This window comes from Ursus maritimus, unplaced genomic scaffold, assembly GCF_017311325.1.
Source record: "Ursus maritimus isolate PB19 unplaced genomic scaffold, ASM1731132v1 scaffold_10, whole genome shotgun sequence".
NCBI lineage: Eukaryota > Metazoa > Chordata > Mammalia > Carnivora > Ursidae > Ursus > Ursus maritimus.
The window spans coordinates 12,445,887-12,468,009 of NW_024423344.1; the positions used below are offsets into that span (position 1 = coordinate 12,445,887).

The window sequence follows — 22,123 nt, forward strand, 5'->3', positions numbered from 1 at the left end:
AATTTTTTTACTAAACATTTAAAGAAGAATTAGTCCCTATCTTTCTCAAATTATTTAAAAAAAACAGAGAGGAAGTAACAATTCCAAACTCATTTTATGAGGCTGGCATTCCCTTGATACTAAAATCAGACAAAGACATCACAAAAGAAAGAAAATTTTGGGCCAATATCTTTGATGAACATAGATGGAAAGATCCTCAAAAAATTATTAGCAACCCAAATTCAGTACTCCGTTAAAAGGATCATACACCATATTCCAGGGCTGCAAGGATGGTACGCCCTCTGCAAATCAATCAATGTGATACACCACATTAACAAAACAAAGGATAAAAATCATATGAACATGTAAATAGTTGCAGAAAAAGCACTTGACAGAAATCAACATCCAGTTTTATCCTCCTGGCCACTGGGCAGCATGACAGCTATCCTGTGTGGCCCAAGCAAGGTCCTTTAGGCATCTGTCTGAGCAGCCCTCCTTGGGGTCCTAGTCATTAGCCCAAGAACCCAGCTGGAAGTGGAGGCATGGTATGTGAGTCCTGGAGGGAGATGATGCTGCGGGATCGTCCATGCCCATGGTGGGGTTGAGCGGGGTGCAGGGGGAGCCTGCAGCAGGAGGGCCAAACTGTAGGTGGCCCTTGTCTCATTCCAGTGCTTGCCCTGGGTTGTACCTTCAACATCCATTTATGATTAAAAACTCCCAAAAAAGTGGTTATAGAAGGAATGTACCTCAACATAATAAAGGCCACATATGATAAATCCACAGCTAACATCATGCTCAATGGTGAAAAGCGAAAATCTTTTCCTCTGGGATCAGGAACAAGATAAGGATGCCCACTCTTGCCACTTTTATTCGACATAGTATTGGAAGCCCTAGCTACAGCAATCAGGCAAGAAAAAGAAATAAAAGGCTGGATTCAAATTGGTCAGGAAGAAGCAAAACTGTCACTATTTGCAGATGACATGATACTATATACAGAAAACCCCAAAGACATCAAAAAACTATTAGAACTAATAAATGAATTCAGTAGAGTTCCAGAATACAAAAGTAACATACAGAAATCGGTTGCATTTCTATATACTAATAATGAGCTATCCGAAAGAGAAATGAAGAAAACAATCTTTTTAAACTGCATCAAAAAATAAAATAAAATATCTAGGGATAAATTTAACATAGTAGGTTAAACATCTGCACTCTGAAAACTGTAAGAAGATTTTATTGATGAAAGAAATTGAAATAAATTGACAGATATAACATGCTCATGGATTGGAAGAATTAATATTGTCAAAATGTCTCTACTACCTAAAGCAATCTTCAGATTCAATGCATTCCTCATCAAAATACCAACAGTATTTTTCATAGAACTAGAACAAATAATATTAAAATATATATGGCACAACAAAAGACCCCAAACAGCCAAAGCAATCTTGAGAAAGAAAAACAATGCTGGAGGCATTATGCTCCCTGATTTCAAACTACACTACAAAGCTATAGTTATCAAGACAGTGTATAGTACTGGCACAAATAGACACCTAGATCAATGAAATAGAATAGAGAGCCCAGAAATAAACCCACATTTATATGGTCAATCTAGACAAAGGAGGCTAGAAAAACAATGGCGAAAAGACAGTCTCTTCAATAAATGGTGCTGGGAAAGCTGGACAGCCATATGCAAAAGAATGGGCCACTTTCTTACACCATACACAAAATAAACTCCAAATGGATTAAAGACCTGAATGCAACATGTGAAACCATAAAACTCCTAAAAGAAAATATAGGTAGTAAGCTCTTTGCCATTGCTCCTAGTAATATTTTTTCAGACCAGTCTCCTTAGGCAAGGGCAACAAAAGCTAGAACAAACGAATGGAATTACATCAGACTGAAAAGCTTTTGCACAGTGAAGGAAACCATCAACAAAGTAAGAAGGTCACCTACTGAATGGGAGAAGTTATTTGCAAGCCATACATCCAGTAAAGGATTAATATCCAAAATATGTAAAGAACTTACATAATTTAATATAAAAAAATATCTGATTTAAAAATAGGCAGAAGACATGAAAAGACATTTCTCCAAAGAAGACATGCAGATGGCCAACAGTCACATGAAAAGGTGCTTAACGTCACTATCATCAGGCAAATGCAAATCAAAACCCCAATGAGATATCACCTCACGCCAGGCAGCCTGGCCATTATTAAAAAGACAAGAAATAACAAGGGTTGGTAAGGATGTGGATAAAAGGGACCCTCATACACTGCTGGGGGGGATGTAAATTGGTGCACCCACTATGAAAAAATGTATGGGAGTTGCGCAGAAAGTTAAAAAAAGAACCACCATTTGATCCAGTCATTCCACATCTGAGTATTTATCTGAAGAAAAGAAAACACCAATTTGAAGAGCTATATGCACCCCTGTGTTCACAGCAATGTTATGTACAATAGCCCAGATACGAAAGCAACCTAAGTGTCCGTCGATAGATGAATGGAGAATGAAGATGTGGTGCATATATGAAATATGCCTTAGCCATAAAAAGATAAATTCCTGGGGCGCCTGGGTGGCACAGCGGTTAAGCGTCTGCCTTCGGCTCAGGGCGTGATCCCAGCGTTCTGGGATCGAGCCCCACATCAGGCTCCTCCGCTGGGAGCCTGCTTCGTCCTCTCCCACTCCCCCTGCTTGTGTTCCCTCTCTCGCTGGCTGTCTCTATCTCTGTCGAATAAATAAATAAAATCTTTAAAAAAAAAAAAAAACATAAATTCCTGCCATTTGTGAGAACGTGGGTGGACCTCGAGGGTATTATGCTAAGTGAGATAAGTCAGACAGAGAAAGAAACACAAGATGATTTCACTTATATGTGGAATCTAAAAAACAAAACAAATGTCGTATGTCAATGACATCTCATTAGAGCTGAAAAAAACCAAAGACCCGTGAGTGGTACAGCTGGATTAAATCCTAGACTTCCGGTCCCAGAGCTGCACACTAGAAAATAAACAAACCACATTTATTTACCTTTTTCTCTAGTGACATTTAGTTTGTTTGCAATGTTCCCTACCATGAATGAGTTTCGGCGAACATCATGGTGCCTACCTGCCTTTGCATGCGTGGAACCGTTTGAGGGCATACACATCAAGTGGACTAGCCATGGAATCCTTTTCTGTTTTTTGCAAGTACAGAGCAGAGCAGATGCTATTTAAACTTTTCTTCTTCCGTTCAGAAAATATTTTTTTCTCTGGTAGAATATATGTTCCATGAAGGCAGGGATTTTTGTCTGTTTTGTTCACTGCGCTCTTCTAAGCAAATAGAAGAATGTCTACATGAGAGATATTCAGTAAGTACCTGCTGAATATATGAATGGTTCTTGAATATTAGGCTCTGTTGCCTTAATTATGCAAACGCTTTTTATACAGCCCCACACTATGTGAGGAGAATTTCTAGATACTCATCTTTATACATTGAGAATTTTACCCAAACCTTGGATTTATCCCCCAAAAGGGACTGGAAGAGAGGATTCTTCTTGGACTCTAGCACTTTCTCTGATGTTATTGGTATTCTCCTCAAGGACTTTACACTGGGGGGTCAGGAACAAGTTCTACGACTCAACAGCCTGAAGAGAAAGGGGTGGGAGCCACAGCTATAAATGACTTGGGACAGTGTCCCCTGAGTTCCGGTGTGGTTTGTCTTTCATGCTGCCAAGCACCATGCCAAGGCTGAGCCTTGCCCTTGGAGACATGCAGCTCAACCACTGCCAGCCCCATGGACGCTACCAAGCCCCAGTGGCTCAGGAGACTCCAGGGAAGAGTTCCCAGTCTGTCCCAGTGCTCACTCTGGCCCTTACCCTCTGTGCGTCTGAAGCAGGGCATGTTAATGAGATCCCAAACCAGACTCTCAGATAGCCCTCAAGTGCCAGTGTGGTCCCACTCCACTCTATCTAGAAGAACTTCCTTTCTCTTGCAGGTGAATAGCTCCCTTCTGTAGAATCTAGCAATGGTACTGGTTTCCCCACGTTTCTATCGCTGGTCAACTCAGCCATGCTCAGAAAAGGAGAAGGCAATCAGAAGCACACCCACCTCAGTATTAACTCGTTTTTAGTTGTGTTTTCCCAAAATGTCATAAATCAGTTACAGCACGGAACAGTGGTTGAACAGGAAAACTGTCACTTTCGGCTCTTTTTTGACGGCTGTTGCTATGTGAAAGCAGCTGCATCTTTGATTCTAATTTTTCAGCCTCTTTTTAGTGTAACTACAGGGTGGTGGAGATGGCATATCCAATATCTTCACGCGTGAAACACAGGAATCGTTCTCTTGTGCACAGATGGAAGAGAACTTTCGAGGGAGTGGCCGTACCCCTTTTTTTCTCTTGTCTATTTTCCACAGCCCATTCATTCTTTTGCTGCTCACTTTACGTGAACAATTTCCTTTTCACTTTTGTGCTTTACTCAAGACCCATGCTGACAACTGAGCTGACAACTCTTAGCAAGCTTCTGGAATTAACAAATCCATCAAATATTTAGTGATTTAGGCCTACGAGGTGCCAGACCTTCTCTCTTCTCTCATCAGAAGAGAAAATAGTTCCTGATCTCATGGAGCTTACAACACATCTCATCTCACGAAGCTTACCTCCTAGTAAGAGAAACAGGTAATAAATAAGGAAGCCTATGTCAGATGGTGCTAATGTGTGGGAGAAAAGAAAGTCAAAGTACAGGGCAAAGAATGTTGGGGAGGCGCTACTTTAGGGAGCAGAGAAAGCCCTCTCAGACCCGCTTCATCATATCCTTAAAAAGGGTGGAAAAGAACATTAATAAGGAATTACTGCTTCTGTAATCACACACCACACCTGCAATATTCTGTGGTTCTGATCCAGCAGGGTGCTCTCCCACTATCCCAATGGCTCCAGGACCATGGCGGTGGTGGATCTCCTTAATAGTCGGGCAGCCTTTCCAGCAAGTAATTATAAACACACACTGCACTGTGTCTTCTCACTCTCTGTGAAACATTTCTAGCGTATAGTCCTTATTCACCCCAACCTCTGGAAAGAGGTATTGTAAGGGCTCTCAGCAATGGAGACGGGAGATTTAAAACCCACCTTAGGAAAATCATTAAAAATATAAAAGGCTAGTAGTTTCACCAAGTAGCCCTAAGCGAATAGAGATCTGATATGTCACCTGATACTTTATTTTTATATACACAGACTTGGAATACTGCAAACTTTCTATTTTGACCTCGCTTTTATTTACAAGAGCCCTGGCCTCGTAAATAGAAACACCAGGGTCCAAGCCTGCTGGTCAGGGGCGCTGTGGAGCACAGGATGCTTTGGGGGTCTAACTACTCACTACTAAGCTAACCTAACTGATCCCTTCTTCTCAATTTTTTCCCCATATTTCATGCATTTGCTTGTAAAGTATACCTTTATCCTCGCCTCTGTCTTATCATTTCATCACATCAGGAAAGCATCCTCTCACTTCCTTGGAAAGCTCTAGCACCCCAAAATAATGGAAAGGTATTTCTCTTGATGGGGAAGTTCATGTTATGTGGAGACACAAACAGAAGAAAAGACAGCGGTCAGCGAGCATCCTTCGAGCCTAACTGAATCTGTGTTACAAACCATTTGTCATGGTGCCAAAAGGAACTGGAACATTGGAAAGGAGGCAACATGTACTAGAGTATGGGTCTCAGATTTTGCTTTGATTGGTATGTAAAGATCCAAAGAAATTCCAGGGAACTGACATAAGGTTGACAACATTTTTTTGTACATAGCCTTAAAAACAAAAGGAAGAACTACCCTCTTCTTTTGCCATTTCATTTCATTTCATTTCAAATGGACAATTTTATGGTATATCCATGCCGTGGAATATTGTTCAGCCATAAAAAGTAATGAGGTTCTGATATAGGCTACAACATGAATGAACCTTGGAAACATTAAGCCAAATGAAATAAGCCAGACACAAAAAGACAAATATTGGATGATTCTACTTACATGAGGTATCTAGGAAAGTAGATCAGATGTTACCAGGGGTTGAGGAGAAGGGGGAAAGGGGAGTTATTGCTTCATGAATAGAGTTTCTTGAAACAGATACTGGTGATGGTTGCATGTCATGTAGTTAATGCCACTGAATTATACACTTAAAAAATGGTTAAAATGGCCCAAAAGGGGGACATTTTCACACACACATACACACACACACACACACACACATGCTGCAAAGCACAGAGGTAAACAGATCGTCCACAGAAGCTTGCATCGATGTAAGAGGAAAGGACAGATGCAGTTCCAGGTGAGTCTGTCAGTTCAGCTGTGGAAACAGATCCTTCTGGATCATCTCCTGAGAGTGAAAGGGTCTTGGGATCGGAATCCTACTTCTTCTATCAACTTGGTACTTCCGTGTGCAGGTTTTGGTGTTCCCCACGATCTGGCTCTGAGTTGACCTAACCAACACATTCACCAATTGGAACCATCCACTTCAGTCAAGCCATTCTCTTCACTGGCTGAGGGGTCCACCCAGCTGTCTCCCATCTCCATCTCCCTATTCATGTTGCTAATCCTTCCCTTTGTTCAGCCACATCCTCCCCATCTTCAAGGCCAGCTCAAGAGCCATTTCCACATGGAAGAGATTATCTCTCATCCATAGTTTTCCTATCCTCCTAATCATCCTAGTGACCTCCCTGGCCTTGAACACCAACAGCACGTAAAATGCTCTTCCCCGTTAGAGCTCACTTACCCACAGCAGTGTATGGACTATTGTTTTCCATTTGCTAGTCTTTTGTAGGCACCTTCGCTAAATCTTATTTACTAAGCAAGTACTAATAGTCTTTTAAGTACCCAGCAAATACTATTATTGTTGATTAGTGAATAATAATTAACAATAGTTGGTATTTATGTAGCCCACACATTCCACAGTGCTTTCATACACATAATTATGGGATCATGTTTGCCAGTCTCTTAAATCCCCACAACAAACTTATTAAAGAAATGTTAGCTCCATTTTAATGAAAAAGAACCTGAGGTGTCAAAGAATCAAGTAGCCCATGTGAGTTTATATGCTAATTAATGAATTAATAATTAATATATTTACTAATAAAATGACAATAATTAAAATCAATCTTGTGTATTATAAAGTTTCCTAATATATGTCCAACTGAGAATAAACCTAGGAAAAAGGCTTTTTATATAGAAAATGACACATTTATTTTGTTATTTAATAAATGTTTTGTCACACAACCTGATTCTATTTAGCCAAGTTATTTCACAAAACTGTTTTCAACTTTATTTTTTTAAGACATTATTTATTTATTTATTTATTTGAGAGAGAGAGAGAGAGAGAAAGCACAAGCAGGGAGGGAGAGAGGCAGAGGGAGAAGCAGAAGCAGACTCCCCGCTGAGCAGGGAGCCCGATGTGGGGCTTGATCCCAGGACCCTGGGATCATGACCTGAGTTGAAGGCAGCCACTTAGCCGACTGAGCCAGCCAGGTGCCCCTGTTTTCAACTTTAAAAAGTTAACAAGTAATACATATTTGTCATAGAAAAATAAGAAAATAAGTCAGGAGGGAAAGTCTATAATCCCACTATCTAAAGTCAACAACTACTAACATATCTTTTCACACATTTGTCTATGATTATATGTAGACCCCCTTTCTTTGAATAGAAAATGGTATTTTTGTATAGATAGAGAGATAGATAGCTTTGCTAATAGGTTTTTTAGCTTAATGGGGGGGATGAATCTATTTGCATGTTAAATACATCTATGTTCCCATTAACGACTGAATGACTTGTAAGCTAATCCTCTATTTTTGTATGTTTAAGTTGGTTCACATTTTTTTCTAACAAATAAAAAATCTCTGTGATGAACATTTCTCTATCTTCATGCACTTGTCCAATTGCCTTGGGATGAATTCCTGGAAGTAGGACTCACAAGTCAATGGTAAGAAACTATCTTTGAAAAATTTTTTCATGAAACAGAGGTGATAAAACAGATTTAGGGGCATGCTAAGTTTTCAGTACTCCGTCATACTCAAAAATTTTTTTAACCAGATAAAACTCTGTTTTTTAAATATGTCCAAAGAATTTAAATAGATGGTTTTAACATCCCAGCCCTTTCAAACTATAAAAACATATAGATGAAAAGCACAGAAATCTAACATTGATTTGGAAGACAAGACATATCCTAATTCAATCACACTTTTATTATTTATTTAATAAATGAGAAAAGCAGAAAAAAAGAGGAACCCACATTTGTAAAAATGATCTCCAATTTTTAAAAACTTTTTTTTATTTTTCTGATTTAAAAAATACATATTCATTATCGAAAATCTGGAAAATACAGAGAATAAAGAAAATACGAATTTCCCAGAATCCAACAATACATCAGATAGCCTTACAGTTTTACTACTTTCTCCACATGCATACTTTTTAACAATTTGCCGTTTTCCTTCTCTCCCCCACGCGACCCCCACCGAAAGGAGGGGAAGGCAGGTCCTTGAGGGCCACAGCCGGTGACATCCGCCACACCATTTCATCCTCACTGAAGGCTTCCCTCCTTGCTGAGTTGTGGCCTGTTTCCCTTCTTACTTTCCCGATTGCTACACAAACGCACAAGCCACCACCCCACGCCACACCACCCAGAGCCGGGCCAAGGCTCCTCTGCCTCCAGAGCTCCCAGCCTGAGAACCCACAAAGTCAACCTCCAGCTGCCTGCTTCATGCCAGAGCCAGGCTTCTCCCCGGAGAACACCTTGAAGATTTATCGCAGCTGATCGACATCTGAAGCAGCAAGTAAGACCTCCTAAAATGTATACAACACTTTAAAGTTTAGCAAGTTCTGTCACACACATTTTAACCTCTGCGAGAGTCTTCTGAAGCGGACAGAGCAGAATCCACGTGTAACAGAAAAGGAAACGAGGGTGCAGAGGAGCTGAGTAAAGGTCTTAGTGCGTGTCAGAGCTCGGATTTGAAGACATAAATTGACTCCAGGCTCAGTGCTCTTTACCTAGCCATTATTAACAAACCATTCTTGAGACTGACAACTAGAAATGAAGAGCCAGAAGGATCTTCAATAAATCACCTAATCTAGTCCCTTCTTAGTATTCATGTGTAAGGAAAGCAAGTTCCAGAGAAGCTAGGTGATTGCCGAAAGTCACCAGCTTTCATGATGAAGAGGATCTAAAGCCACAGTCTTCAGACTCCCAGGCCAGGGCTCACGCCAGTCGTCCCTAGACAGATGTTCTTTAATAAGCTGGTCTCCCATCCGGTGTCTTCTGCTTAGCCAAATGGCAACCAGGAATTTAAAATCCTAAAAGCGTAGAATGTTAGAGCCAGAAGGGACCTTAAAGACCACCCCGGCCAACCCGCTCACTTTACAGATGTGGGATCCAAGGTCCAAGTCCCACGGCTATGGATGTTCAGTTCTGTGCACTCTCCTTCCACTCGCCCTGTCACTTCCCTTCTGAGTAGTGAAAAACTAAATCTGGCTAAAGAGTTTACTTCCTTTTTTGACACTCTGCGTGCCACAGGACACAGATCAGCAGAATCAAAGTGAAACTAAACGGGACTTGAACTCAGAAGCTACTTAGTTTGTAACAGAGGTACCCACCCTGACTGTATCACAAAATATCCAAGTTCTGCTGGGTTCTAAGCAGGCTCCCCCACTCTCCACCTCCCTAACCAGAGAGAAGGCCTACCGAAATCCATGCGTTTTAGGAAATGGTACCTATGACCCTTTGGAAGTCACCACCCCTTAAATCTGTGAAAATGTAGCAATACTGTTTTGCTAAAGTCTTTCACTCCACAAACCAGCCAGGAATCCGAATTAAAACTGGCAGCACATCACTGTGCTGTCACAGTTCGCTGACCCCAATGGACTCAGACCCTGCTCCCACCATCTTTGTGTACTCCCCCCAAATCAGCTCCTGAACGTCTGCTAACCTTGATTCTTCTGTAGCAGTTCCACGGTTCTACGGCTAGCCTTACTTCTTGAATGAGAAGGAAAGCTCCTTGAGGGCAAGAGACTACTTCTACCGCCCCTAGCTTCAAGAAACTTGAAGGATAAACAAAACCATGTGTAAAACCAAGCGCAGTCACAGAGGTGTAAACAGGGAGCCAAGGAGCCCAGGGAACGGGCGTCTACTGGTGGGGAGGGGTAGCTGCTGGGTAAGGTAACAGATCCGAGTCTGAAAGGGCTAGTGGAATCAGTCGGGCACAGGTAGGCGGAAGGCAAGCCAGGCAGGCGGGCCAGCGTCAGCAAAAGCAAGGAGAGAAACAGTTCAACGTTGCCGTAGCATCAAGTGCAAGGCGGGGAGTGGTGGGAACTGAGGCTGTAGCGGTGGGCCCAGCAAGGAGGCGGCCGGCAACAAGCCCGCGTAATTCGCGCTGACCTGTGCGGGGAGGGCAGCTTACGCAATTCGCGAGTAAACGAATTTGGGCGCCCCTTGCGAGGCTCTGTCAATGACCGCCTGTGGTGGCCGCGCCGGCCCCCTCCCCCGTGCACCTGTGCGCCTTCGCAGCTGCCAGAGCAAACGCAGGGCTGCCTTAATCCGCCAGATTTCCAGGGCGGGCCGCACGCCCCCCGGCCACGGCCACTGCTGCCTCGGCCCCCCCTCCCGCCCCCTGGCCCTCGCGTTTCTCCGCTCCGGTTTAAAACGCCTGTTGACGCACTGTGGCGGGTGCCTGCGCGCTAGCGGGCGGCCCCGCGGTTTTCTCTGCAGTCGCCACCGGGGTTCCTGAAGAAGAATCCCTGCGGGCCTCCCGACCCCGGGCTGGGGAGGCCGGGGGCGGCGGAGGCTCCCTCGGCCCGGCTGGCCCGGGGCCTGGCACGGCGGCCGGGCAGGGGCCGGTGCCATCTGGGGCTTGCGCAAGGCGCAGTGCCGAAATCCGTCCTCCCGGGAAAGCGCAGCATGGAAACAAACAGCACGGGCCGCCCTCCTCTCCCGGCCCGCGGCCGAGCGGGCACCGGGGGCGGCGCGGGCTGCGGGGCTCCGGCCGGGGCCAGGACCCGGGAGGGCGCGGCGGCGGGGGGGCGCGGGACGGCGCGGCTCGGGGCAGGGGCTCGCTCGGCCGGGGTCCGCGCGCCGGCGCCCAGGCCGTTGTCATTACCTGGCCAGTGTAGTTTTCCCCGAGCCCGGGAGGCCTCGCAGGAGGTAGAGGTGTTTCCTAAAGCTGTGGCGGCGCGGAGGTGTCCCACGCGGGGGCGGCGGGGCCGGCGGCCGAGGTTTCTGCTGCTGCTGCTGCTGGAGGCTCAGCCTCCCAAAGGATTCAAGAAAACTCTCCTCCATGGGGTGGGGGCTGGCCGCGAGAGCCCTGGGTTCCCCTTCCTGAAGTCACGGTCTTGGCCAAAGCTGTTGTTTTTGTGGCTCTCCGGCCATGTGATAGATGGAGGGGCGGGCGCTCGGAGCCCAGCCCCTCCTTCCCACCCGAGCGAACCGCGCTGCGTGGGAGGGGGCGTCCCTACCTGGAAAGCTGGGGACGCTGGGAGACTGGCAGCCGGGAGAACCTGGGTGACGCTCCCCACCCCCGACCCCCGCCCCGCTCTCCGACCCCCTCCCTTGCCTCTCGGCGCCCTTCGTCCTGAGGGGAGAGGGCCTGCCCTGTGGGACACTGAGATACTTCCCCGGGCCGCCCGCCATGGAAGTCAGGCCCTCTGCAACAGCCCTCCTCCACCGCACCCCCGACTGGCCTAGACCTTGGAAGTGAAATAATTGTAGTCGACGATTAAATGTAGTCGACGATTAAAGAACGTGAACAGCATCTTGAATAGTAACAGTAAAGTCCATTGTCTCCCCCAGTTTGTGAGCACCAGTATCTGGCTAGTGTCCCAGCGGCTAATACCGCTGTCCCGGGGCTTGTATCATTTCTTTTTCTTTTTTTTTTTTTTTTAATACTTCTTTAGCCTGCCAAAAATATTCTTAGAAAGCTTTGTTGCCTCTACATAACTTTAACTCTCATCAGAAAAAGCACCCCTTAAAACTCAGATTGATCTATCGACAGTAGCATAAAGTAGGTCTCATGAGAAGACCTGTACGGCCCAGGGACTTGCTCTGTTGCCACCTGAAAAGACACGGCCTCTCTGGAAGGATTTCAGCTCCCCAGGGAAAGGAGCAGTCTGCTGAAAGCATTTATAAAGTATCCAGAATTAAGTTCTAAGTTCCAGGAACTGGTGAGTGCCAGTTGCTTGATCACCATAGCACTCTCCAATATTTCACACTCAAGAGTGTGATAGAGTGATCCTATTTTTTGAACCAAAATTCAAGATGCATGGACCAAAAGAGACAATATTGAAAATACCATGCTGGAAAAATCCCGGATATATGGTGGCTTTGGCTGTAATAATTACCGTAAAGTAAATTCTTTTTGTTTCTGGCAGCTAAGGTATGAAAACTTTGAAAAGGAATTGTGAAGAAAAGCAATTTTCTTCTGAAACAAAATCCAGAGATTTCATAATAAACTTTGGAAAAAAGAGTGCAAGTAGGGAAGGGGCTGTGTGCTGAGAATCGCACCTTCCCCTTGGAATTCCCCTGGAGAGGTGGGGACGGGGAGATGAGCTGCCCTCTCTTTCACGGAATCAGAGGAAGGATCTTGGCACTGCTGAGAAAACTAAAATTTCAAAAGCTTCTCTAAATATTAGGGGAAAACCATAAGGAACAGAGAACACACACGACTCAAAAATAGTGATGCTTAAATGTAGGTATCCTCTATGTATTCTATCATACTTCTTATAAGAGTGTTTCTGCCCAGCCTCAAATACGGCCTTTTTCATCCTAGACTTGCACTGTACAATACAGGAGCCACTAGCTACACGGGGCTCTTGAGCACTTGAAATGCGGCTAGTGCAAATTGAGATTCAAATGCACACTGAATTTTGAAGGTTCAGTATGAAAAAACATGTAAAATATCTCAGTAATTTTTATATTGATCATGTGTTGAAATGATAATATGTTGGTATGTTGGGTTAATATATAATTAAACTTAATATCACTCGTTTCTTTTTGCTTTTTTAGTGTGGCTATTAGAAAAGTTTAAATTACATATGTGGCTAGTGTATTTCTATTAGTGCTGCATGAGACCTCCATCCACTTCTCTTTCCTTCTCTAGAGGGGGTCCCAGGCAATGTGGGATCGGGCACAGCTTTGGGGTCTAGAGGTTTTAGCATATGGAGTCTGCAGTGTCTGTGGCAGATGGAACAACCTACTAGAGGCTGAGGGATATGAATGTGCTGCTCAGAAGAGGGGTCTGAGCTAGGGACAGAGCTTTGGAAATCCTTGCCCTCCGAGAAGAAGATAGACAAATAGAGCAGACAGCTGAAGAGGGGGCCCTGGAGACACCAGCATTTAAGTACTGTGCCTTTGAAGTGGACCTGCCAAAGGAGAGTAGGAGAGAATGATCAGCAAAGCAGACAGAACTCTAAAATAGAGAGACATGTATGGAGATTCAGAGAAAAAGCTTCAAGGAGAAGAAAATGGACAGCAGTACCTGAAAGTGGCTCTAGACGCGTTTCCTTTCTTTCGACCCCCACGTTTAACTAGTCAACAAGCTCTGGCTGTCTTTTCTGATTTATTCCTGTAAACCACACTGCTTAAAGTTAGCTGTGTATCTGTTTCCCCCCACTAGGCTGCTAAGTAGGAGCAGCGCCACCCTTGTCACCCCCAGATCTAACAACACAGCCTGACATTCAGGAGGTGCTCAATAATTGTATGTGGACCTGAACTACTTTCTCAATAGATAAGTGTGATCTTGGGATTTATTAAATATTAAGAATAAACAAAGATCATGATAATGTCCTCTAAGGAGTAAACAGTCAATAAACATATTGACAGATCTGAGATCCACTTGCTATGAGCTGCATTCAGATCTTTGCTGGTTCTCTCTGGGTGACAGCCTCCAGAGATCTGGGCTACACCCGAGTCAGAGGGTCCCTGTGATAACACTCCTTAGTGTCCTCATTTCATCCAACCAACTTTTCAGCTCTAGGGTTCTGTTCCGTTTCTTGCTTACGTGATGACCAGCACAATCTTACTTTGCTGCACTAGGAACCATGACCATGACAGATGTAAAGAAAATTATAAGTCATTTTCAGCAAACGAAGAAACATTCAAATGATTCTCTAATTACTACTGTTTAAAAGACATGGAAAAATAAGGAGGTGCCCAAGAAGAACTAGGGAAAACCAAGAATTTAACCCTCAAACCTACAGCTCCAAATAACCCAGGATTTGGAATGCTTAATTATAAATGAGCCCAAGGTTTCTACCCCAGACATGCCAAGATGGCAGAAAGTCTGGGACCAAGATGGAGCTTCCGAAGCAGTCTAACCAAAGACCCGGGAACACAGTCAAACCAGTTAAAATATTAGGCAGCAGCTTTCCCAGTTCTCTCTATCCTATGTCTTCTCTTCCCCTACCAAAAATTTCCTGATTTTTTTTCCTCAAAGACATAAATTGGTCTTATCCACATACATATTCCTCTTGTTATATATAAGTGGCATAAATGGAAAGGACCGGAAAGATGTCTACCTTTGGCTGCTTAGTTGTTTGTGTGGTGGACTCCTGATTTCTCCAGCAGCTCCACTGCACCTGCTGACACTTTCTGCACAGTCTGAGCCGTCAGAGATAGGACCCTGTCCTCCTCTCTACTGACACTGCTCCCTCCTGGCTCTTCCTTATTCTTCCCCTAGAAGTCAGATGGAGGCTGCAGGAAGCTAGAAGTTAGGGGAGGGGAGACAAGGGAAGAGAAATAATGCAGCACATGTATGTCTACTCGGCTGAACTGACAGGGAAATGCAGGGACTCTGATAGCCTGGGAGAGGTCTGCCCTGCGGAATGTTCTCTGGACAAACCTGACTGTGCCTCTGCTTCCCACAACCCATCCCTTATTCTTTTTAGTGCCACACCCCTTCCCCAAGGTGAGGACCGAATCTTCTTTTCCACAGCACCTGTTTGCCACCGTGCACAAGGGCTCCTGAGGACTATAAGCTTTAAGGAGGAAGCCCCAGCCCATTTTTCTAAAGCTCCATTCTGAAATTAGAGCAAGATAATAAAGACAGGAGAAAGCTGGGCACATTCTGGAACCCAGGTATGAGCCTGGATAGATGGTCAGCAGGTTTGCATCAGTATAGCATAGAGGTGTTTCAGAACTGGTCACTCCTCATGCCATAGTCATTGTTAAATATTTATGATATTACCCTTGGGTAAGGCATGGCAGTGTGGATTCTAATGTAGTCCCAAGAAATCCATAAATATCACCGATAAAAGCCCCAAAGAAAGCAACGATTTGCCAGATGCCAGAGTCCCCTCTGCAGCTGTCTATGCCTCGACACTAACACTGGTCGTTCTTCCCTGAAATCATCCCATCCTCGCGCAAGAGCAAGTCCAGTTTCACAATGGCTCTAGGAGCCTACAGAGAGAGCAAGACTCTTGAGGAGTTCAAGCAAACACTGGAGACCCTGGTCTCCATCTGGAACAGACCCACCGTCTGGTAGAAAGATGAACTAAAGCTGTACGAAATGAGCATAAGGGGGAAAATAGAGCTATTTTTAAAAAGCCCTCAATTCCCAGTAAAGATGGCAGATGGAACACAAATATTTAATTGCCACTCCCTCTTTGAAACCCCACTAAAATGCTTTTTTGGGGGGGGTGGTTGTTTTGTTATTACATTTAAGCATAAACTGTAAGAAAAAAAGAGAAGATTACAGCAACAAAATTTTGGAAAACTAGAGAGCAAAGGCCAAGTGTTAATTAATTTGGCAAAAACAAATAAAAACCTCTGAATTATAGAAAGCCGCGAGTCGACACAATTTACCCTGCATAACCCCTAAAATGTCAGGAACTAGAAGATTTGGGGCTAGAGATGAGGCTGTAAACAGGAAAGTTGGTTGGAAGTCTGTTTAAGAAACGAACACCCAGAGTCAGGCAATTGCCCACCTCCTAGAGAAGCCGGGAGGTAGATTCCCTGGAGATCAGACAGGAGAGGGTGGGGTAGGAGGTAAGATAAGACAGTCCGGGCTCTCTTTCTGAAAAAAGGGGATTAAGAAAATGCCTACATGTTGCACAGTGAGTAATCACCCCTCATTTCTATTTTTCAAATATGAGTTTTCGTATTTGAAGTTTGTTAAATACAACTAAACTAAAACAGAATTTAAAAAGATAGTTGCCTGTAGTGTGGTGCAAGTCCCACAATCCCTAACCAATATCCTTGAGGTCAGCTCTGTTTCAGAATTCAGAAAGTGCGTGTTTGTTTTTTTGTCTGTGTACAGTATGTGTGTATGTGTATACATATATAAACTTACATTCTGGGTGGGGGCTGGGCAGCCCATAGTAATTTAACACATTAATATTTCTGCAATGAAATGTCTGAATGGTTGCACTAGGTAGGATAAATAAGGAGTAAAGTTAACCTGTTTGAGTCAAGTTTTGCTCCCAACTTAGTTTTAATGCCAAACATTTAAGAAACAAAACAAAACAAAAGCAACTTTTGATTTTCCGAGCTTTTTGGATTTCAGCATTTTAGAAATGGAATCACAGACCCATACTTGGATATGAGGCCTACCCTTCCACCGTGATGCGATTTTTAAAATAAACTACTAACGTTTTCGGTGCCTTATTTTCTTCCATAAAACAAATTAAAGTAGGGCAAACATCTTCAAAATTAGATAATAAAATGTTCAAGTTGTTACCTCTTTTGTTGAGTTTTTTATTATTCAGAAAACTAATCAAGAACGGTTGGACAGATTATCCAAACCAATTTTGGTATCCCAGGAGTATAGCGCTGAAAATCATCCTTCGGTGGGCACTGAGCACTCTTTCTCGATGGTTAGGATCTTCAACAGCACCAGGAAGACCGAAGAATTCAACTACAAACAAAACACAGGCCAAACAAGTCTAGACAAAACGGCGACCTACATGGAGTCTGCTGTCAGTTTCTCGGGTATTTCCCTCTTTATGCCACTCCCCTGGCATCTAGGTCTTTCCTCTGATCCCACAGTCCCCACACCCTGCCTGGTCCTGCCTCATCCGAGAGGCTCAGGCTCCCTCACAGTGCCCCACCTCCTGTCTCCAAATCCAAACCTGTTCTCTGCCCCATTCCCTGAGGATCCAACTGTTTACATGAGAAAGTTAATAATAAATACACTAATTCATGCAACTGTGTTACCAAGTTTACTGAGTCAATGTGTTGCTTTCCTGGATAAAACAATTTCTGTTCTGCCTGGACATTTCAAACACAATGCTTTAACCCAAAGAGGTATCTAGAGAAAGGGAATTAACCTTCTAAGAGCCTATTATTTTTCAGGCACTATGCTATGCACTAGCACAAGTTGTTTTGCTAATCCTCATTTAATATTCCCATGACAGGGTGCTGTTATAAAACTGTTTTTTTTAACAGGTGAAGAAACTGAAGCTCCGAGAGGCTGTCTTGTTTAAGGTCAGACAGCCAGCGAGCATTAGCTTCAAGCAGGGAACCCATCCTCTTTCCAGCACTCTGCCCCACCTCCTTCCCCAGGCGACAAGAAAACACCCTGGTGACCGGCAGGAAGAGGATTTTGAAACAGGCAGGGACTTGGGGCTCCTAGAGCCAACCACATTCTCCTCCTATTTCCTTCTATACACTTCTATCTACCCCTTGAGGCCCACTAATCAGTACATTATGCCAGACACAAAACAGGGAGGCATGTTCGCATAATTGTAAAAAAACCTGTCCATAGCTACAACGCCATAAAGCTCCCCCACAAGAAAAGAGTAACAATTAGGGGTGACTGCTCTGTAGGAGAAGACCAGAAGGCAGTCTAGCATGAATGTGGAAGATGAATATAAAAATCAAAAGTATCATCCAGAAAGTGTCCTTGACACAAAACATCCAAATTCAGCAGCTGGAAATCTCAAATTGGCCACAGCCAAATATGTCCACGCTGGCTGCACGCAGCTGGTACCAGTGTCCCACTAGGGCCACGTGTCTCAAAGAGGGGGAGGGAAAACACTCCCTTCCTAACTTCAGTCCCAACATAAACTCCACAAGGGCAGGACTGTTTTCACTGCTAGAGCCTCTGGGTATACAGCAGTGTCTGAATTGAGGCAACTCAATAAATAAATGTTGAATGAATAAATGAATTTCTTCACCTGCTTTCTCTGGAATTCCTCATGGCCTCTTATCCCTCCTCAGAAGACTACATTTATTCCACATTTTCCAGCGGTCCCTCCAAATCCCAGACCCTTCTCCCAAACCTTTAGTCCTTCTCCTTGCAGCAGAACCAGGTTTAAAAGAAACAAAAACATTTTTACTGGGTGTATGCATATTTCCCGCTGAGAAATGGAAACACAGAAAACTCTTAGAAATACGATTAAAAGGAAGAAAGAAAACATATGGTAAATGCAGAGTGCATTCAATTCTTATCAAATGCAGACACATATACACTAAAATCATAGCAGCTGTGTTTATTTCATAATGTAGGCATTTGAAAAAAAGTGAAATGTGTTTATTTTAAAGTCAGCCTCATGTCAAGTTTAAAACATAACGTGAGTCTATCTACATGTTTTACCTCCTTTTCTAGAGAATTTTTTAATATTTAAATATAACCTGTATCCCTAATTCCCAGCTCTCATCACACAACAATCTGGGGCAGAGGGGTGGGGTGGTAATCCCTCATGAACTGGGTGTTGACAGAATGCTGTAAAATACATTCTAACCAATCAAGTTGGAAAATAAATTTGGTAACAACAGTCTAAGCTTTGTTGTATTTCACAAAAAAGATCTACATTTAAAGGAAATGGAAAATCACATGTGCAATGGCACACAGGGTTGCTATGGTAACAGACTACATTTTTTATATTTACTCTTCAATTGTGGTACATAGAGCTATTCCAACCAAATAATGTCAACATCCACTTCCTTCTGAGCATACAGAGGTCTCTGGAATAATTTGTACTTACGGTTCCAGAAATTCTCATTTTTAACCGATCTTCTTCTGTCTTTTCTAGAAATTGTAATTAAAATACATATAATAACGATTAATATTTGGAATTGGAGTTAAGCTCACATCATCATTTAACTCATGTAGGAACATTCTCAAAATGGCAAAAGAAACCTAATAACCACAAATGTCCATTTAAACATTTAAAATTTGGGGGTTGTGTATGAGTGTGAGTGTGTGTGTGTGTGTGTGTGTGTGTGTGTGTTTGGGCAGCAATAAGTTCTCCATGGGGAATGAAAAGAAATAAGAAGTTTAGAAAAATGTATTTGGTTTTACTAACTGGGCACATAAAACAAATCTACTTTTCCCACAGCCATGCTTATATGAACAGTTAAGAAATACCTACTATCCCGGACTATATAATTTTATGTTTCACTAAACCTTGCTTTTACCATTTATCTCATAATGTACCCCTAGCATTGCCTCTGGGAACATTGAAATCACTACCAACTAATGTCAACTCTCTCCCCACTACGTTATACAGTGTGCTGCCTTTTCCAGAATTTCTATTACCTTTCTAACCTTCCTCAGTCTTCCTCCCCCTACCTGGAAAATTAACAGCCTGTCAGAATAGTCATGTCTCTCACTATGGACCAACAGAAAACACCAAGAATGAGGTGTTTCCAAGTCAAGTAAATATGAATCTAATGTGTAGCTATTACTCTATCATAACAGGATAACCCTGAGGGCTGGACAGGAGAAAAGACGAAATGAAGAAAGGGCTCTCCTAATATGGGCACGTCAGCCATCCACCGTGGGCCCTTACACCAGCCTCCACTACAGCAGTGTGGGGAATCAAACACAGCTTTCTCTTAGGGACGAATTGAAAGAGCGTGTATTTTCCACCCATCCACATACAGTCTTTCTCTAATTTAATACAAGGGATGCAGCCCTTCCTATTACATTTGATGACCAGGTTTTCTCTGATTGTTTGTTGTTGTGTGTTTTTTTAAAGAAATCAGTTAGAGAAGGTCTTCCTTGAAAGCCATAAAAATATACCTCTACTGATGTCTTCCATTGCAAATAGATCATCTTCAGTGTCCTCCAGTCGAGAGAAACCACGCAGTCATCAGGCAACAAAGATTCTGTGAAAATATAAAGGAACAAATTTCATCTCTAATGTCATACAGATTTTTACCCTAAATGTGAAGATATGCAAACATGATATTTCGACTGACATCATGGTAAAAGCCTGGTTTGGAAGATATTTCACTGATGGCTAAAGCAGGAGTTAAGTCTGTCTCGGGGATTTATTAGTAAACACTATCCTGACTCAATGAAAATACTTATCTGTACATGCAAAATGATACATATCGTAGCTCTTAGTCTCATTAAGTACAAATATATATATATATATATCAATAGTACATACATATTATATAATATTAAATGTACATATTATATATGTAATAGCTTCAAGTGGTACTGTCACAGGACATAGAATTTAGGCAGCCATCTTTTCTTGTGACAGGTATAAACAGTGCAACTACAGCAAGTTTAGTCTTCTTGCAAACTGTTCCTTCCACAGAAGAGTGTCTGGGGGCAAAATCCTCACAGACAAATAAGATGGTCACAAATTAGTCCAAACACTGATACATACATATCAGTCTTACCAAACCATACAAAATATTTTTCCTATACTCACATGTCCCTGGTAACATAGTAGTTTGGTTTCTTCAGGCCTGGTGTGCCTTTTCTATATAATCCCTCCTAAAGCTAGGATTCATTCGAGGTCCCTGCCTCATTTACAAGGCCACTGGCCACAGATACGTGAGAGCTTCTCTTGTCCAATGTGGCCAAACAAATCGGCGGAGTTTCCACTTAGAGTTTTCTCCTCTCCTTTTTTAAGCACGTGCCATATCCAAACGTGAAATTCTTTCCCTATATTTTTCCTTTCAGCCACATTTGTATGAGCACTGCTTATAATTCACTTCCACATTGAAGCCATCCCCCAAAAACCATAACCCCATATTCTCTTCAACAACCCCTTAAGCACTGCTAACCTCGCTCATAAAATATTCATAAGCTTGTCATTTATATTTTCTATGTGCAATAATTTTGTTTTGTGTTAGTCTTGTCTCCCCATTTAGAAGGTAAGCTATTTGATGAATGAGGTCTATTTTCTCTAGAAAGCTTTCCAAAGCTTAATTAATGGATGCTTGATCGTTATTGTTGATTATGATGGTATTGTGCGTTCAAGGGAGGACAAGGTTTAGAATCTTTTCACGCCAGTGCCTTCATGCTTTCTGATGCTGATCTAAGGCAGTGATTGTTAATCTTTTTGAGTCATGCGCTGCCACCCCCTCTCCCCCGCCCCAGAAGCTGATAAAATCTACGAACTGTCGCAGAAAAATGGTCCAGAATGACACAAAAATTTTTGTATGTAATTTTAAAATATAGACCTAGGACTAAGACCCCTGGCCTAAAATGACTTCATTCATCATTTAAAATTCCCTAAAGCAAATGCAGTTAAATTTTTTAAATTGGTGCATCTCGAAGGATAGCATATTGCAGCAAACAGTTTAAGATGTGAATATAGGCAACGTTTACAAAAATGACAAATGTCATGCTAGAACCTGAAGAGCAGGTTGTGATAATAATTGTGATCCCTCGCCCTGAGACTTAGCCAATCTCGGGTCTGGGTTCCGAGGACGAATTCTGNNCAGAACAGCAGGAATTTAGGAGCAAAATAAACACCTCTGGAAGATAAGCTGTGAGACAAGAACAGGGCCCAAAGATCCTGATAGGTGTAGAAAAGAAAGAATATCAGGAAGATACAGGAGAACTGTGGGGACTGGAGCTTTGACTTGCCGGCTCTTACAATTTCTGTCCCCAGGGAAGGGGACACATTCAACCAGGAAATCACTAACACTTCAACTGATTTACAGATAAGGAAGAATGGGGATATGTGCTCCACTTCCTGTTTAAGACATTTAGCTTCTTAAATATGTTTATTATTTAGGAAAAAATTACTTAGAGTTTTACTTAGAATGTTACAAAAACAATTTCATGTGTTTTAACCACAGGTGGGTTTTTCATTTCCGAAAACAATAGCCAGAAGGAATCTTTCAAGTCAACCAGTCAGATTCCTTCTTAATCTTTTCAGTATCTTTCTCAGATAGTTGTAAAACTTAAACTCAACTTATTTCAGATATTTTTTCGTCATTTAATCTTCACTCTTCCCTCTCTTT

The 22,123-nt window shown here is 42.9% G+C and overlaps 2 protein-coding genes and 1 non-coding gene across 7 annotated transcripts in view; all 3 read right to left on the bottom strand.

The window, feature by feature from the left end:
* Window positions 1-11,323, bottom strand: part of N4BP2L1 (NEDD4 binding protein 2 like 1) — a 28,102-nt gene extending 16,779 nt beyond the window's left edge. For 3 of the 5 annotated variants that reach the window (XM_040621952.1, XM_040621948.1, XM_040621956.1), the window contains exon 1: window positions 11,073-11,322. In XM_040621952.1, coding sequence (XP_040477886.1) covers window positions 11,073-11,251 — 179 coding nt within the window. In that variant the 5' untranslated portion in view covers window positions 11,252-11,322. Of the gene's footprint in view, window positions 1-11,072 lie in introns of all 5 variants that reach the window. The other 2 variants (XM_040621947.1, XM_040621954.1) reach the window with 2 other exon arrangements.
* LOC121101445 lies at window positions 4,079-4,207 on the bottom strand. Its single transcript, XR_005833423.1, has one exon. It is a non-coding gene; the product is annotated as a small nucleolar RNA SNORA16B/SNORA16A family (small nucleolar RNA).
* Window positions 11,324-16,644: 5,321 nt separating the features above from the next.
* N4BP2L2 (NEDD4 binding protein 2 like 2) overlaps window positions 16,645-22,123 on the bottom strand; it is a 75,076-nt gene continuing 69,597 nt past the window's right edge. Inside the window, exons 8-10 of the mRNA XM_008692218.2 lie at window positions 19,932-20,017; window positions 18,892-18,935; window positions 16,645-16,820 (exon numbers count right to left, since the gene is read on the bottom strand). Of these exons, the coding sequence (XP_008690440.2) occupies window positions 18,912-18,935; window positions 19,932-20,017 (110 nt within the window). The 3' untranslated portion in view covers window positions 16,645-16,820; window positions 18,892-18,911. The remainder of the gene's footprint in view (window positions 16,821-18,891; window positions 18,936-19,931; window positions 20,018-22,123) is intronic.